This window comes from Astyanax mexicanus, chromosome 1 (genome assembly GCF_023375975.1).
Source record: "Astyanax mexicanus isolate ESR-SI-001 chromosome 1, AstMex3_surface, whole genome shotgun sequence".
Classification (NCBI taxonomy): domain Eukaryota; kingdom Metazoa; phylum Chordata; class Actinopteri; order Characiformes; family Acestrorhamphidae; genus Astyanax; species Astyanax mexicanus.
Window position 1 is genome coordinate 41,713,621 of NC_064408.1, and position 17,834 is coordinate 41,731,454.

Below are 17,834 nucleotides of genomic sequence, written 5' to 3' on the forward strand. Positions count from 1 at the left end.
CCAAAACCTGCTGTGAAAGGACAGGAACGGTGCCAAAACCCAATTAGGCATAGAATTTTCACTTAGCTGCTCAACATTTTGCACATTCAGTTTGGGCCAGTGCTACATTCCACAGCCTCTTAACGACAGAGAGAGAGAGAGAGAGAGAGAGAGAGAAAGAGCAAGAAAGAAAGAGCAAGAAAGAAAGAAAGAGAGAGTAAATGCACTCAAAACAGCAAATGTCAGATTTACTTAATAATGATGGGTAATTGTTAGGTCTGTGCAGCTGTATGGAGTCTCTGGAGGTTCATATCAGAATTGAATTTCTGCAGTGTGATTCTGAGAGTAGTTTAAAGTCTCTGGTGTGCAGGTACAATCTAAATTTGGAATTTCTGAGGTGTGATTAAAAAAAAAAGTTATTAAAGCCAGTAAGTCAGTATGCAGCTCAAGCTATAGTGCTGCAGACATTATTAAATGTTAATGTTCCTCTGTAGAACAGCTCCACACTGCAGACTGTAAAGTGCACTGCTCTCTTCTGAAGACTCTCCTCACTGCTGCATGCTGGGAATGATGTCTGCGTATGAAGCTCTAACATGACAGTGCAGTGGTTACTCTTATATCTTGTCAGTCCTCAGACTTCTTTAGCATGGGATGCCAGTTCTGTGTCTATAACATATCCTTTAGTAAAGTCTCAAAGCAGGAATTGCACTTTTAGACAATAGGGGGAGCCCAGACTCAAGAAATACCCATTCTCAAATAATGCTGTTTTAAACACGATAGCCCAATAATTACAGTGAGAGAAAAGTGTGTCCCTAGTGTATATTTGTGAGAGTGTGTGTGTGTGTGTGTGTGTGTAGTAAAGAGCATACAGGCAGAGTTCCCCTGTTGTTTAGGATGTTGTTTTGGCACATCTGGCATCTGCTCCACAGATCTGTCATCACTGTCACTGCTCTCCTCAGAGCCGAACAGTTGTTTATGATTTATTTAGATTTAGTTCAGTAATCAGACTGGAAACAGGAAGCCAGTCAGTCAGTGGTGTGTTTCAGCACTACACTGTGTTTAATAGCTAATTATCTGCACAACACTCAAACACACAAATCAACCCATTGTCTGCAGTTAGGAGGACAGTTAATTGACCAGTTTGGTAATTAATTTCACAGTTTCACAGTTCATCTGAGACAAACTGCCAAGAGATTCATGAATGAGATGAGTGCTCTGTTCCAGACTGATTTATAGTAGTTACTAAATAATTAATAGTTGATACTGAATAATTCATGATAGATACTAAAATAAATCGTACAAGATACTGAGGAGAATATATATATATATATATATATATATATATATATATATATATATATATATATATATATATATATATAGAAGACTTCCTTTACATAATTTTTTTATTATATTTCAAATGCATTATAGAAGATACTGAATAATCTATCATTGACACTGAGTAATTAATAGTAGTTACTGTATAATTTACACACGGTACTAAGACTGGGCGATATGGCTTCTTTTATAATGATATATGTCTTAATTTCAGGAAATACGATACAATTACAAAATAATTATCAATTTGAACAGTATAAAAGCAATGCCCTTTTTTGTATGTAATCATGCAAATATCATATCACATATTTTTAAAAGATATTCTAATGAATAAACAGTATTTATCATGTTTTTACTCGTGGACCCGCAAAAATCCTATTGAAATACACTTTCATACAGCTCTAAAAAAAAAAAAAAAAAAAAAAGAGAGACCATTTAAAAATGATGAGTTTGATGTTGATTGATCTTTGATTTTACCAAATTAAAACATCTGGAATGTAATCAAGAGGAAGATGGATGATCACAAACCATCAAACCAAGTGAACCGCTTAAATTTTTGCACCAGGAGCGGCATAAAGTTATCCAAAAGCTGTGTGTAAGACTGCTGGAGGAGAACATGCCAAGATGCATGAAAACTGTGATTAAAAACCAGGGTTATTCCACATAAGGTACTAAAACTGGGCGATATGGCAGAAATGTGTATCACGATATATGTCTAAATTTCAGTCAATACTATGTAATTCAGATATAATTATCAATATGTACAATATAAAAGCCATGCCCTTTGTGTAGGTAATCACATACTGATGGAGCTGAGTGATATGGCAAAATATTATGTTTTGACAGACAAAATACATATTCACGTTCTTTAAAAAATCCTATTCAAGTACTCTTTTAAACGTAGTGCTGTGAAATATATTATATAGATATATGCACATGATTTATTTTTACTGGATTTTTTTAACACTCTGTAATTAAATGTACATTTGGGTCAGTGTTCTTTAAGCAGTGATGTCCTCCATATGCATATTGTCGATACATTAAGAACATTTAGCATGATCTGATTTATTGTATATATCTTATGTTGTCCAGCTCTAATATGGGCTAAATAATAAATACTAGTTATATTAATAATACATTTTAAATAGATGCTGTGTATTCTAACCCAATCCTGGTTTGTTCAATAAAGTTACCATTGCCAAAAATGAAAACAATCTTCAGCACCTGTTTTGTATTCATTATGCATACATTACAGAATGATAGTTGGTGCCTGCTCTTTTCTGTTTATTATTCAGTATTTTGATGTATTTGGTTCATCTATATTTAAATAAGCTGAATACATTCAGCTAAAGTACCTAACATTACTGACCTTACCAGAAAGTCCTGACAATTATTATTATGCATTATTATGATTCATTGATCTGTTTTAATGGAATACAATTAATATTTTGGTAGAATTGAATAGAATTTATATTTTAAAAGAATAGAAATATAAAAATAATGGAACTCCTGCTGTGAATAGCCCCACCTCACACACTGATGCTCATTCAGTTAAAAGAAATCTCTCTCTCTCTCTCTCTCTCTCTCTCTCTCTCTCTCTCACTCCACACACAAACATACACACACACACACAGTCACAGTCACAGTCACTCACAAAAACACACACATAAAGCTCACTCACTTGCAACTGTCAGACACTGTTCATTCCAAACCAATTATTCATGCCAGCGAGGGGAGTGGGCGGGGCTAAGGTCCCCCCCTCCAACAGACAGACACACACACACACACACACATCCACGAGCAGTCACAGCAGGCTGTGTGAGGCATTCTGCCTCCCTCATGCATGCACACACACACGCTCCATCTTACTCCTCCACTGGAGCTGGATCGTAGCTGTTGGATTGTACAGGTCGTCCGTGAGCAGCGTTATAAATCTATATATTTATAAATCTATACATACAGAAAGAGAGAGAGAAAGAGAGAAAAATATGGGTCAGTTGTGCTGCTTCCCTTTTTCACGAACGGAGGAGAAACTCAGTGAGTACCACCGCCGCTACACCAGCCTTCAGCCGGCCTCTTCACGCTCTGCCTCTGTCTGTCTCTCTCTGTGTGTGTGTGTGTAGTTGCTCCTCATGTGTGGTTAAGCTGTGTTTGAGCTGTGTTCTCTGGACTAGTACACTTTAGCCCTGTGTGTGTGTGCGTGTGTGTGTGTGTGGCTGTATTTTTGCTCCAGCTGTAGTTTATTCCACAATGCTTGAATCACTCTGTTACTCTGATTTTCTCTCTCTCACTCTCGTTTTATCTTTTGCTCCTATTCTTCTTCTTTTCTTCTGTTGTTTACTCTCTTGTTCTCTCTTGCTCTTTTTATCATTGTCTTTCACATTTATTCTGTCTTATTTTCGTAATTCTGTCTCTTTTCAATATTATTTCTATCACATTCTTTTTATTTTAACTCTCTCTCCCACTCTCTTCTTCTCTTTATCTTTGTCTCTCTTTTTATTCTCTCTCTTCACTCTCCTTCTTAATCGGACTTTCTATATCACACACTCATTTTCTCCTCTTATATTCTCTCTCTCTCTCTTTCTCTCTCTCTCTGAGTGCATAGAAGTGACTGCTTTACTATGTGTGTGTGTGTGTGTGTCGTTTGTGATATCTCTTGAATTTCTGCAGCTCTTTTGAACTCGAGCTGAGAGAGAGAGAGAGCGAGAGAGAGACAGGGAAGGATATATGGGTAATGGTTGAGAGAGAATGTAAGTCAGAGGTGGTGAGAGAGCGTGTGTGTAAAAGAGAGAGGCTTCAGTGGGAATATGTGTGTGTGTGTGTGTTTCGAGTGTGTGCCCTACTTCTAGAGAGCTCTGTGCATTATGTTAGACAGAGAAAGAGACAGAGTGAGAGAGAAAGAGACAGTAAAAGAGGAGGGAACATGGATATGTTGAACCAAAAAAAGAAAGATGGAGAGGCGAGAGAGGATGAAAAAGGGCAAAACAGCTTAAGACAGAGGAAAATAAGTGAGGAGAGAGAGAGGGAGAGAGAGAGAGAGAGAGACGGGTAGGGTGGGGGGGCATTGGAGGTTAAAAGGGGACGATGTGTCAGCATTGAGGTCAGACCCTCTTGGGGATATCTAATGCCATCGCAGCTGGGATGTGTGTGTGTGTGTGTCTGTGTGTGTGTGTGTGTCTGTGTGTGTTGGTGTGTTTGTGTGTGTGTTTGTGTGTGTGTGTAACTTAGCTTTTAGCACACAAGGGTCTCTGAATTAGGTCTATCTGCAGGTACAACATTTAACTGAGCTTTTAGTAGCCTGGCCTCCCTCACACACACACACACACACACAAATACAGAGAGGATAGTCACATGGTTATGGTAAAGATGAAGTGTGGTAGTGTTAATAGTCTGCACATATCTTTTGCTCACACACATTCTGCAAGGGCAGATTTGATTAAGTAGCACAGTGACAGCACAGCAAGGCCGAACCCTCACAGACACCCACAGACACACCCCAATGTGAGGACACAAAGAGCATCGCTCTCTCTCACATAAACACACACAGATGCACAAACACAGCATGTGTGTATAAATTATATTTATATTATTTATAAATAATTTTATAAGCTGCACTGTTTAACCTAATCTGATCTCAGGCACAAAGTTAAACATTTAACACATATCCATACACTGTCCGGTCTTTATCTGAGAGAGAGAGAAAGGGAGAGGGGGAGAGAGACAGACAGAAAGACAGAGAGAAAGAGAGAGAGAGAGCTGCAGAAACATCTCACTATCTATTCAGGGTTTCTATGATATCACAAAAGTCCACACATTTACATAAACCCCCTCATTCTTCCCCCTACAGCAGATTAGCCCACTGTAATTCAGCCCAGACTTCTTTCTGAATGAGACACGATACAGACCAGCCAGTCAGAGCAGAGCTCATTTACATGTGAGTGTTAAAGACACTGTAACACAAAAAGAGCGACAGAAGATTGAGAGAAAAGCAGCGATGTATAGAGAGCGATGTATAGAGGAGAGAGAGAAGAGAGAGAGAGAGCTTGAAGGGGCAAGCAAGCGGAGAGAAAGTAAGAAGAAAGAAACAAAATCTAGAGAACAAAGAGAAAAAGGAGAGTGAGAAAAAGGGAAAAATACAGAATCAGGCAAGGAGAGATGGTAGATAAAGAAATAGAGGGTTAAAACATGAGAGAAGAGGGAAATGTAAGGGAGAGTGAGAAAAAAAGAATAGATACTGGGAAAAGAGGAAGGACTAAGAGCATAAAGGATAGAGTAGAGTGAAAGAGAGGAGAGGAAGAGAATAGGTGAAAAATAGACATAAAATGAATAAAGAAAAAAAAGAGATAGAGCCAGGAAAATTAGTGTCAGACAGAGAATGAAAGAGGAGAGAAGAAAAAGAGAAAGAAATAGAGATTGAATGAAGATATGTAGGGATATTGAGAAAAATAAAAGAGAGGGAAAGGGCAGAGAGTGATAAAGAAGGAAGCGGAAAGAAAAAAAGGAAGGGAAAGAGTAAGAAAAAAGGTATAAGAAAGAGGGACAGGGAAAGATTAGAACATTTTAAAGATAAAGAGAGCAGAAACACTGAAAGAGGGGAGTAATAGAGTGTTTAAGACATACAGTGGAGGTAAGAATGTAGTTGCCATGTAAAAATGAATAGATTATGACTATTATAAACCTGCATAAACCTTCATAAACCCTTTTAACTAAATGATAAAGAATGTAAAAAAAGTGCTGCTCAGTAAAAACACATTAGTTTAGGACACGGGCTCTTTCAGCTAACTGTGTTCTCTAATGGAAAGCATTGAGTTACGTTTGTATTGTAAGTGTGAGTGAGTCAGCACTCTTTTCCAAAGTGTCTTCACACCTAAACCCAGAGTGAAAAGAGCGCTGGTTATTTGTCACGTTTGATGTGCTCACATATAGACCCCAGACCCCTTTAAGAAGCCCCCTAAACTGGGGGTCTGAAACTGCTCTCTGAATGTGAGTCCTAGTGTGCTTCACATTCTGGTTTAATAGTTAAAGAACCTTGAGACTTACCTTGAAAATAAAACACACACAGGCACAGTGTTCCAGGATTTGATGGCTACAAAACAAACTTTAGAGTACAGCTGAAGTCTGCATTACTGTCATATTGCAGCTATAAGCCACGGAAGCCCTACTATTAAAGCGATTTAACCTTGATAAAAATGTGCACATTGGCAATAGTCCAGTAGGCACTATAATAAAACACAATTATTTTATTTTTCATCCGTTTAATCGTCTTTAGCTCCTTATTTCTGCTGTTGAAGTATTTATATTCAAGGGGCTCTTGAATGCAAAACTGTATTTTTCTAAAGTAATAGTTGAAAATAATAAGGGAGAGTTTGATACATTTAAGAGAAAGACATTGAGTCAAAGGTGGTTTCAGTTAAACAGTTAAAAACAAGACTGCCCTCAAGAGAACACGGCGTTGTTGATACTGAAGAGCAGCTCATCTCCATCAGACCTTGTGCACGTCTTGTATACATCAAAGGACCCCATATAATATTCACCTTAAAACATACACCTAAAAGAGAATTTACTAAAGCATTCTGAGGTAAAGCTGTCATTTAAATTTTTTATTAGTAAGTAGACCATTAAAACTGACCTTTTTAACTACAATTCTGAGTTGAATGATAGAAATCTAAACGGTGCAACACTTAAGAAGCACAGAGCTATTATGTACCTATTATTTCACCATCCAACTCCAGGGTGTAATGTGGAGGAGCTGCATGTGTTTACACTGCAAAGGTCAGGTGCTGTGTAATTATAACAGTTGTTATAACAGGTTTTTTAACGACAACAATGTAATTTCTTTCTTTGCTATATTGTGATTATCATGCCATAGCTTTATATTAAATAAAAAAAATAGCATTAAAAAATGTAGGTCTACATCAAAGACCACTCTCTGGGTTCGGGCAGACAATCTAAACTCTATTCTGAGGTTTCATCAGTGCTGAAGAGAGGAGGAGAGGAAGAGAGAAAGAGAAGTGATTGGTGTCTAAAGTTCAGTTCCTCTGTGAACTCAGAAAGCAGGAGTTCGGCTGTTTCTGCTTCCTATTAGCTTCACTCCAACACAGCTGAGTTCAGTCCATTTCAAATCAACTAGCTGTGAAAATACCCGTAAATGCAGGAAAATTATAGAGCGTGAACTTACCATTCACCCCTGTCCCATTTTACACAAAACAGAGTTTCCCCACACCAGCATTCCTAGAGTACCCTTGTCCAGCACATTCTAGTGTTTACTGCTCCAACACACTCACACTTCAATTCAGAAAATGCTTGTTAAAGAGATGATTAGATGCATCTGTTGTGTTAAAGCAGAGAAAACACCATAATATGTAGGAAAAGACCACTCCAGCACTAGCACCATGAACAGTAAAGCCTCTTCAAAACTAAAAAAAAAATGTGGGTGGTTTTCTGAGGGTTCTGTAGTAGAAGTCAGTAATGCGTAATAGACAACCATGAGACAATAGAACCACTTGTGTGTTTAAGTTATTTTGCAGATGGTCATTTAAAAATGGCAGTTTGGTATAGTACACACGTGACACCGTGGACCGAGGATAGTTAAATGCTCATCCACCTTCAGAAATGAAATAAACAATCCACCTGGCACCCACTCTTAGCCTTGCCATGAGCACACTGGCCAGTGTTCAGCTTCAATTATGTTTTAGATCACAATATATAATTTCTGTGAGGTGCATATTTGTGCACCTTGATCACAACCATTTAATTGTGCAGGAGTATACAGGGCTTGGACAGTGAAACTGAAGCACCTGGTTTTAGACCACAATAATTTATTGTCCCGACGGACAGTTCTAGTGGAAACAGGAGAGTTGAGGTGCACATTGAATTCTGCCGTGATTTGGGCAGTCGTGGTTTTATGTTTTTTGGATACAATCCGGGTTAACACCCGAACATCCCTTTCAGACAGCTTCCTCTTGCGTCCACAGTTAATCCTGTTGGATATGGTTGGTCCTTCTTGGTGGTATGCTGACATTACCCTGGATACCGTGGCTCTTGATACATTACAAAGACTTGCTGTCTTGGTCACAGATGCGCCAGCAAGACGTGCACCAACAATTTGTCCTCTTTTGAACTCTGGTATGTCACCCATAATGTTGTGTGCATTGCAATATTTTGAGCAAAACTGTGCTCTTACCCTGCTAATTGAACCTTGTGCAATTAATGAAGATCGGCCGCCAGGCTGCTCCAATTTAGCCATGAAACCTCCCACACGGAAATGACAGGGGTTTCAGTTTCATTGTCCAACCCCTGTAGATAGGGCTTGTTCATTGTCCAAATAATTAAAATTTTATTGTATATACTATATGTTAGGGCTACAACGATTAATCAATGTAATTGACAATGCAGACTGTAAAAAATTTTGACACACACGCACATAGTGAGAAATAGAGCATCCTGATTGGCCTCTCCTCAGGTTTAGTTGGCCAGTAAGTTTTTAATGTTGGTGGGACTTGTAGCGCGAGATGAGTTTAAATAGGGTTAACTCCTTACAGGGTTAAACTCCTTACGTTACTAACTACTAGCGTTAGTTCAAGTAGCTGCCTAAGTGTTAGAAAAATACTGTATTCTGTCCACTCCATTAAAATGTTTGTATAGTAACTAATATATACTTCTAAAATAACATCCAGCCTGTGTGAATGCTTCCTGAAATATATTTTGTAATTTTAGGTTAACATATACAGTGAAACACCAGACAGATAGGGGTGACGCTTGCCGAATAAAAGGTAAAGACTGGTTTATTTACAGAGCCGTAAACAGAATAACACAGCCAGATAACAGATCGAACAGAACTCACAGTATAAACAGAAGGCGTAGTACAGGAAACAGTCCAAGATCCGAAGCCAGAGAGACAGTCCGATAATACAACAAATCCGATAAGGGCAAAGACACAAGGCAAAATCCGTAATACAGGAAAAAGGGTCGTAACAAAAGGGCAGTCAGAAATGGGTTTGGAAAAATGCTCAGTACGCAACATGAGTCGGCAATACCTCGCGAAGAACATATGCTAACAGAACCCTATATATACAAAACATAGAATTACTATGAACCGGAACAACTTTGAACACAGTTGAGTCTGAACGGGGGAGCGTGACGCGATTGGGTGAAGGTGAGCGGCTGACAGTGACGTCATCACCAGTGGGTTCACGGGAAATGGAGTTCGGGAGTGTGAAAGGAGAGACAGGAGACGTAACATACAGTATGTGTCAACCTTTTAAAAAATACTTTACAGTTGGTGTTGAGCCCTAAAACATGCATTGGATCTGGAGCCTCAACAGTAGGAAATACATACGAATAGAGGGCATGACGAAAAAAATCATGACTAATCAAAAAAATTATTGTCAAATTAGTCGACTACTAAAATAGTTATTGGTTGCAGCCCTACAGTATTGGGACACCTGCTCATAATTTCTCATAATTAAAAAACAGTTCAATCTATTATCAGTACTTTTCTACAAGGACTAGTCAAGCTGTTTGTGTGAATTCAATAAATTCAAAAAACATTTGTGCATAGAAAAACTTCAGTGGAGAAGAAATCATTTTATTTTATGTTCCCCATATATTAATATATTAAGTTATCATGTATCAAAAGCATGGCAAGTTGTTAAGCAATGGCTGTTCTTTGCTGCAAGCCCACAACAATTTAATAGAACAGCTTGAAATCAATTATAAACATTTAGAACCAGTGTTTCCACTGCACACATTTAGCAGTGATGGCCTGCTGCTGGAAAATTATTGCTGCTGCTTCAGAACTGAATTAAATGTCATAAAATCGCAATTATTAAACTTGGCAGAGGACTTTTCATTTGAAACGACAGATACTGACAGATGCCAAAGCAGGCTTCACGACCCTTAGCACTTTTTGGAGTCCTCTGCACACCACACAGTTAGTATTTTACAGTACTACATTGAATAAAACTCAGAATAGGTATTATGCTTTAGACAAATAAAACAAATGCCAAGGTTAAGTTATTTTGTTCTAACAGTGGCAAGAAAAAAGTAAGGTTTTCTGCATAAATCTGTCATAAAATGTGGCCACTCCCAAAGTCAGAGTTTGTTTTTCTTAAGCCATTCTATTGTGGACTTGCTCCAGTGTTTTGGGTCATTGTCCTGTTGCATCACCCAACTTATTCGGTATTAGCTGATGTACAGACATTCTCACATTATCTTGTATAATATGTTCACACTTCACTTCACAAACTGTCACTTGAGGTTGTTTTTTTACCTCATTGACCTCATTTAGTCTTCATTGTTCATTGAGTAGCCACAGTCCCAAATTGTCTCCATTTGTAGACTTTACCTTTTTTACCTTACTGTAGACTGGTGAAGTCTTTGAAATCCCTGTAACTTTTTCTGGTTGTATGTAAACCAACATTTTTTTATTTTTGATCATCTGAAAGCTCATTTTGACTCAGCATTATTTCACACACGCATATCCTTCTTGTATGGAGCTTGAGTGTTTTTATCAGTTAAATTAGCTCCAGTCCACACCTCCGTATGCTAACACTTGACTCTAATTATTGCATTTTGTGCACTATAAGGCGCACTGAATAATAAGAAGCATTTTATGCGACACTAGTAGCTAGTAGTAGAAACGGGTGAGCTAAGCTAAGTTACCGTATTTTTCGGACTATAAGGCGCACTTAAAAACTTTTAATTTTCACAAAAATTGACAGTGCGTCTTATAATACGGTGCGCCTTTTGTATGGATTTTACTTGTCAGGTTGTAAGGAGCAGTAAACACACACTCCGTGCAGCGTTATAGAGAGTTTCAGTGCTATACAGAGTCCAGAGCCGTGCAGCTCCGAGGCTGAGCAGCAATAGCATTAGCTAGATGCTAACCGCTAAGCTAGCTAGCTTATTCACTGTTCAGAGATCAGTATTATCTAAATTTTACTCGTCAGGTTGTAAGGAGCAGTAAACACACACTCCGTGCAGCGTTATACAGAGTTTCAGTGCTATACAGAGTCCAGAGCCGTGCAGCTCCGAGGCTGGAGCAGCAATAGCATTAGCTAGATGCTAACCGCTAAGCTAGCTAGCTTATTCACTGTTCAGAGATCAGTATTATCTAAATTTTACTCGTCAGGTTGTAAGGAGCAGTAAACACACACTCCGTGCAGCGTTATACAGAGTTTCAGTGCTATACAGAGTCCAGAGCCGTGCAGCTCCGAGGCTGGAGCAGCAAATAGCATTAGCTAGCTTATTCACTGTTCAGAGATCAGTATTATCTAAATTTTACCCGTCAGGTGTAAGGAGCAGTAAACACACACTCCGTGCAGAGCCGTGCCGCTCCGAGGCTGGAGCAGCAATAGCATTAGCTAGATGCTAACCGCTTAGCTAGCTAGCTTTTTCACTGTTCAGAGATCAGTATTTTCTAAATTTAGCACTTTTAATACTGCTGGAGCAGTATTATTAGAGTTAGATGCTAATCGCTAAGCGTTCACCGTTCAGAGGTGAGTTATCGGCCTGTAAATCTGTGCTGCTTTGCCTGGCTAGCATTAGCTAGATGCTAAGCGCTAACTCTCTCAGAGGTGAGTTTTATCAGCCTGTAATCTGCTTGTTTACCGTGTTAAAACAAGCTACGGGGGACGAATCGCTAGCTAATATCTCACTGTCTTACCAGAACACGCAGGATTACTCAGTGTAACGCTGTCGTTTAAGTTTGGGTTAACTTTACTAGTTTAGGTGACTAGCTAGCGTGCTAGCGGATAGCTATGCTAACGCTGGTGCAGCAAGCCTTAGTGGACATCTGGAAATCTAAGCTTACTGTAAATAAACTGAAGCACGTTACTCACCCAAATAAACAGTTTTCAGGAGAGGAATCTGTGTAGATTAATATCCAGCACTCGTTTGACTTTGAAAGAGCTAACGTTAGATTTGTATACTGAGACGCTCCAAGCGACCACCCCCGGTGGGGGAAGGGAAACATGGCGCCACCCCTGTTCACTTTGATATAGGCACCCTTTCTAGTGTCACTTAACGCGCCTTATAATGCGATGCGCCCTATGTATGGAAAAATAGCAGAAAATAGGCGTTCTTTGATAGTGCGTCTTATAATACGGTGCGCCTTATAGTCCGAAAAATACGGTAAGTAAACAAAACTGTAATTCCGGGGGAAAAAAGTCTGAAAAGTCAAATGAGCAATGAATGTTAATATACACAGATTTCTCTGCTGAAAACTGTTTATTTTGATTAGTAAAGCTCTTCTGTTTTTTTACAGTAAGCTTAGATTTCCAGATTTTCAATAAAGCATGAGCATTAGCATTAGTGGCTAACTGCTTGTAGTTAGCGGATAATGCCTCCTAACAGAGCTACACAGAGGAACCCTGAGTCTCCCGGTAAGCCAGGGCAATATTAGCTAGCTACATCTGATATACTCACCTCTGAACAGCAAAAGCGCTAGCGCTGTGGTTAGTGGCTAATGCTGATGCTGCTCCAGCAGTACTAACTGGGGTTAGCAGCAGGCTATAGGCCAATAATTCTCTGGACAGCCAAAAAACTAGCGCTTAGCGTGGTTAACAGCTAATGCTAATGCTGCTGAAGAACTAAACTGAAACTTCTGTATAACACTGTACTTCAGTGGCGTCGCTTTACTGCTTCTTACAACCTGACTGGTAAAATTCATACATACAGCGCTCCGGATTATAAGGCGCACTGGTGATTTTTAAAAAATTTAAGGATTTTAAGTGCGCCTTATAGTGCGCAAAATATGGTAGCTGTTTTGAGGCTATAAACAAAAGGGTTCACATACTATACTGACCTTGCACTATGATGTTTTTATGGTTGCTTTCAATGAAGACGTAAATGATCGTAAACGTTTGTTTGTTAATTTTATTAAAGCAAATTGTATTTGTCAATAACCTTGACTTGGACGGAGATCAGATCACATTTATGACATTTTATGACAATTTATGCAGCATAGAATGAAATTTCTTGCCACTCTAACCATTCTAGCCCAGTACAGCCTGTAACATTAAAAACAGCTCAAAATAGGTAGCAGATAGTTAACAAGTTATGCTGAACGCTGTATTTTTGAGGGCCCTAATGTCGGTTCACTTCATAAAACAAAACAAAGCATAAATCTTGTAACATATAGTTTTTAGTTATTTGGGGTGTTTACATGCATTGTAAAAATTCTATGAAGGTACTCTTCAGATGTGTTTTAGTGTTTGTTTTTCTCAGCTGACCCTCATGATTTGGGTGGAGTGAAAAGGATCTTCCTTAATGAGGCTAGAGAGCTTTCACAGGAAACACACAAACACACACACACATACAGTAATATGGGAGGCCAAAAATAAATGTCTAATTAACAAAGGAAGTGTTTGTGTGTGTGTGTGTGTGTGTGTGTGTGTCTGATCACTGTGTCGTGCCGAAAACAGTTGGATGACATTCCAGTTCTTGGTGTTTATTCTGGCTGTGATGTTGAGGCAGATCTGGCTGCAGAAATATTTGATTGCAAGCTCCAAATGATCTTCAAATACCCCTTTATCCGAGTGACCAATGAGACTATTAATAGAGAAGTTGGGCAACAAAAAAATCTAATAAGCATGATTGATGATCACTGACCTTAAAAGGGTGCTTCTTTGCTAGATGCTAGACTTATGTTACAACTAACACTAGACTTGGACTGTCAGCAATCTCATCTTAATACATGTTTTACTGTATTATCATTCGCATTACATCCGGCTTAATTGTTCTTATTAGTTCTGTTCCACTTCCAATCTGGACCGCAGTGCGCTGAGGTATACAAGAAGTAGATCCGGTTACTTTACTGATTGGCTCTGAGGAGAAACATCAATGCTGAAGGATTTATTCCCCTCTAACCCATGCCTGGCATTAGAGATGGTCCTAATAGATTCATGTTTATCTTCTAGACAGTCCTATTATAGACCCTACTTCTCTCTACGGACTAGACAAGCTTTGTGTGTGTGCGTGTGTGTGTGTGTGCGTATGTGCACACCTGTGTCAGCAGTCAATTAGAAGGAGTGTCCGCCAACATTGCGTCTGTAAATATACAGGAAGATGGAATACCTGCTAAGCATTGCTGCCAGTCGCACCTCCTCCGGTGCCCACGGGTCTGCTGCAGGGTCATCAGCCAGGAACTACCATTCATTAATGTCTCGCTCCGTTAATCCTGGAACGTCTCCTGGTGGCGGAGCAGTGGCTGGGACTTCTCCCTGTCACTTCCTGCAGCTGATCGATGTTCCTCAGCTGTTTTCACGGTTAATTGTTCTTTCCCCAGCACTTGTCTCTTCTCCTCAGCCAGAGCTAAAAGCTCTGCTTTTCAGTCTTCTCTGCTAGCTCTTTGACTGCCTGCTTTAGATGGTGGTTTTCGAGCCAGCTTTCCAGAACTCAGCAGCCAGCTCTGAGTACTTGGCCTTCTTGCGTTTGTAGGCAGCCTCTATCCTCTGTTCTACTGGTATTGTGAGCTTGATAAGGAGCAGAGAGGTGTGGCAGTGATCTCAACTAGGAAATTAGGAAAAGGAGCTGCCCATCAAGGTCAACTCTCATGTTCCACCTCTGATCGGGGGGAAAAAGCCTTGGTGTTTCTCTTGGCTTGATGTTTTATTCCCCCCCTTTCCTTAATGAAATTTATGTGGTTGTGGTTCCTTGCGGGTGTAAACTCCAGCAACTCAGCTAGCTTTCTTGGGACCTGGTAATGGAGCCATCTATTGCATGAAGGGTACTGCAGATTGTGCAGAATTTTTTCCCCTTACGAACCACTAGTGAAAGTTCTGAGGAAAGAGGAGCGTGTTGTAGGTTGCGGTGATTAAAAAGCTAAGCCTTGCCTCTGAGATCTTCCACAGGTCCAACCAGGTAATCTCGGTTTTGGTTGGCAACTCCCTCCCAGGTTGTCCAGGCTTCCAGCTTTCCTTTCAGCCCTGCAACATGACCTTGTCCTTATAGCGCTCTTCCTCCGTTCTATTCAACTCTGCCACCAGCATCATCCACTCTTTGCAGTTGGCCATGGATCAGCTAGGGTGCTTCTCCATACCCTAGCCCTGCTCTTCCCTCCTGGACTCTGCCGACAATTTCTTGATTTTGCAGGTAACTGATGGCTTCGTTGACCCTCGGTTTGGGCGTTCCACATCCGGTCTGTCAGAACCTTGGCTTTCGTTTTCCTTACAGTCAAGTCAGTGGACTCTCTCAACTCAAGAACAAATCTGGTCTTGTCCTTCTTGTAGTCCAAACTGTTGGATTGGAGCAGCAGCTGAAGGATGTTTCTTCCAAAGAGGCCTGTTTCAGAGAGCCAACACTTTCAGATGAATGACTTGGCTTACCATCCATCTTACTTGCAGTGGATAAGGGGATCTCACTCATCTTCAGTGGCCACATGACCCTCCTAAAGAGCGTGAATTGGTAGCACCAGACATTGTATGTCGCTGGTAGCTGGGTTTGATCGATCTTTGCCAGGCCTTCTAAGAGCTGTTTCATCACAGTTCTCCCCATCTTTTTGTTTGTAAGTTCTATAAGTTCTGGGTCTAAATAATCATACAAGTATGTGACTTCATGGCCATTAACAAACAGATTGTGAAGACTGATTCACATACAGTGAATGGTTAGAAAGAAAACTCCTGTTCTCTGAGTGTTTGGACTGTGTGGGTGTTTCACACCACATGGTGCTTGACTGTGGCTTTGCCATGGCAGTACAAACAATCTGGCACGCCGGAAAAATGTAACGTTATTTGGCCGTGTCCCAAACTGCAAACTGCCAAACTAAAGAGAGTGTTATAAATTGTGCACTGTGTTATTAGCAGTGTGATTTTTATAAAGTGTGTGGTGTAGGCACCCAGCCTTGTGCTATCTTTGCATATTGTTTAATCCTAAAGCTTCAGGCAAGAGGAGTTAAGGAACGAGATGCAGCATCACTGCCAGATACTGGAGTTTTATAGATGTTCAGATGAAACCAGGCTGTGTGTGACTTACAGGGATTACAGCTTTCCAAGAATTAAAAATGATAGAACTAATAATAATGTGGTTTTACCACTCTTAATCAGATTATTGTGCTACATACCGTATTTTACAGACTGTAAGGCACACCATACTTTAAGGCGCACTATCAATGAACGTCTATTTTCTGGTCTTTTTTCATACATAAGTCACAACATATTATAAGGCTCATTTTAAGCGTCAATAGTAAGAAACAAGGGTGTCTCCATGTTTCCCTTCTAATTCAGCAGGTCTAATGAGCACTGCATGACAGAGCTACACTGAGGAACCCTGACTGTTCCAGTAAGCCAGGGTGATATTAGCTAGCGGTTTATCCCACGTAGCTTGTTTTAACAAGGTAAATATGCAGGCTACAGTCTGATATACTCACCTCTGAATGGGGAAAGAGCTAAAGCTGCAGTAAGCGGCTAATGCTAATACAGCCTGGAGAAACTTAACTGAACACTGTGCTTCAGCTGAGTGGCTTTATTGCTCCTTACATCCTGACTGGATAAAATGTATACATAGGGCTTACCAGATTATGAGGCGCACTGATGATCTTTGGGAAAATTAAAGGATTTTAAGTGCGCCTTACAGTGCATTACTGCGGACAATACAGTAGTTTTAAAACTTGGACACATTGTTAGAAATCCAATGTCTTGGTTGCAGAGCAAACAAACAAGCATTAATATGGCAGCTGAACGGCAGAACTGGTGATCTTGTTCAAATCAGAACACATAAGCTTATATACTTCAACACTATCAACATGTTGACTATTAAAATGTGGAGGTTAAAGGAAATATTTAAATGTGGAAATGGATGGGGCTTTATTAACTGTTTTAAAAAAAATAGCTGCTTTCTAGCCTATTTATGTCCACAATGTACTTTAGCTTCCCTTGCTAACAAGGCATATGAGGTTAAAGAGAGCATGGAAACTGAGCAGAAAGCAGACAATGAGCAGAAAAACAGAAAGAATGGACATTTCAAAGAAAATGTTTTTTTTCTATCCCTTTCTGCAAAGCAGAGAAGATAAAATACGTTTTGGACTCTCTGTGATGGTTTAACAAAGTTAACCCACCACTTGACAAACACCTGAGACACCATATCAACCATCTTGTATACCATAGTAACTGCCAGGTTAGCCCATAGAAGCCACTAAACATAGCTAATGCCTGAAGTCCATACAACAGCTATACTGTAGCACTAATCTAGCAAGCCGTTAACATCATAGCAACCACCTAGCAATATCGAGCATTAACCTAGCAACCACTGAGCGACACCATAAAAACCACTTGGGATCCATCAGCAACCACATTAAGTTCCATCATCAGCAAACTCCCCAACAGCTAGATTTCTCCCTGAATTGTACTAAATATTAAATTTGGAGTGATATTGAAATAGACCTCTATGTGCACACTCCTCTTCCTCTCTTGTACTGTGGGAGATATTCCAGGATTTTCAATGAATGGTTACATTCAGAGGCTGATACGGTCATTAACTGAAAGCACCAGAGCTGCAGATTTATGCACACAGCAGGATTT

General features: G+C 39.8%; 1 protein-coding gene across 4 annotated transcripts in view; it reads left to right on the top strand.

The window, feature by feature from the left end:
- LOC103041313 (A-kinase anchor protein 7) overlaps positions 1-17,834 on the top strand; it is a 63,735-nt gene that overhangs the window by 31,656 nt on the left and 14,245 nt on the right. Inside the window, exon 8 of one of the 4 annotated variants that reach the window (XM_049478978.1) lies at positions 8,292-10,973. The exons of the other annotated variants lie outside the window; for them this stretch is intronic. Within the exon in view, the coding sequence (XP_049334935.1) occupies positions 8,292-8,335 (44 nt within the window). The 3' untranslated portion in view covers positions 8,336-10,973. Of the gene's footprint in view, positions 1-8,291; positions 10,974-17,834 lie in introns of those variants that run through there. 4 annotated transcript variants of the gene reach the window in all.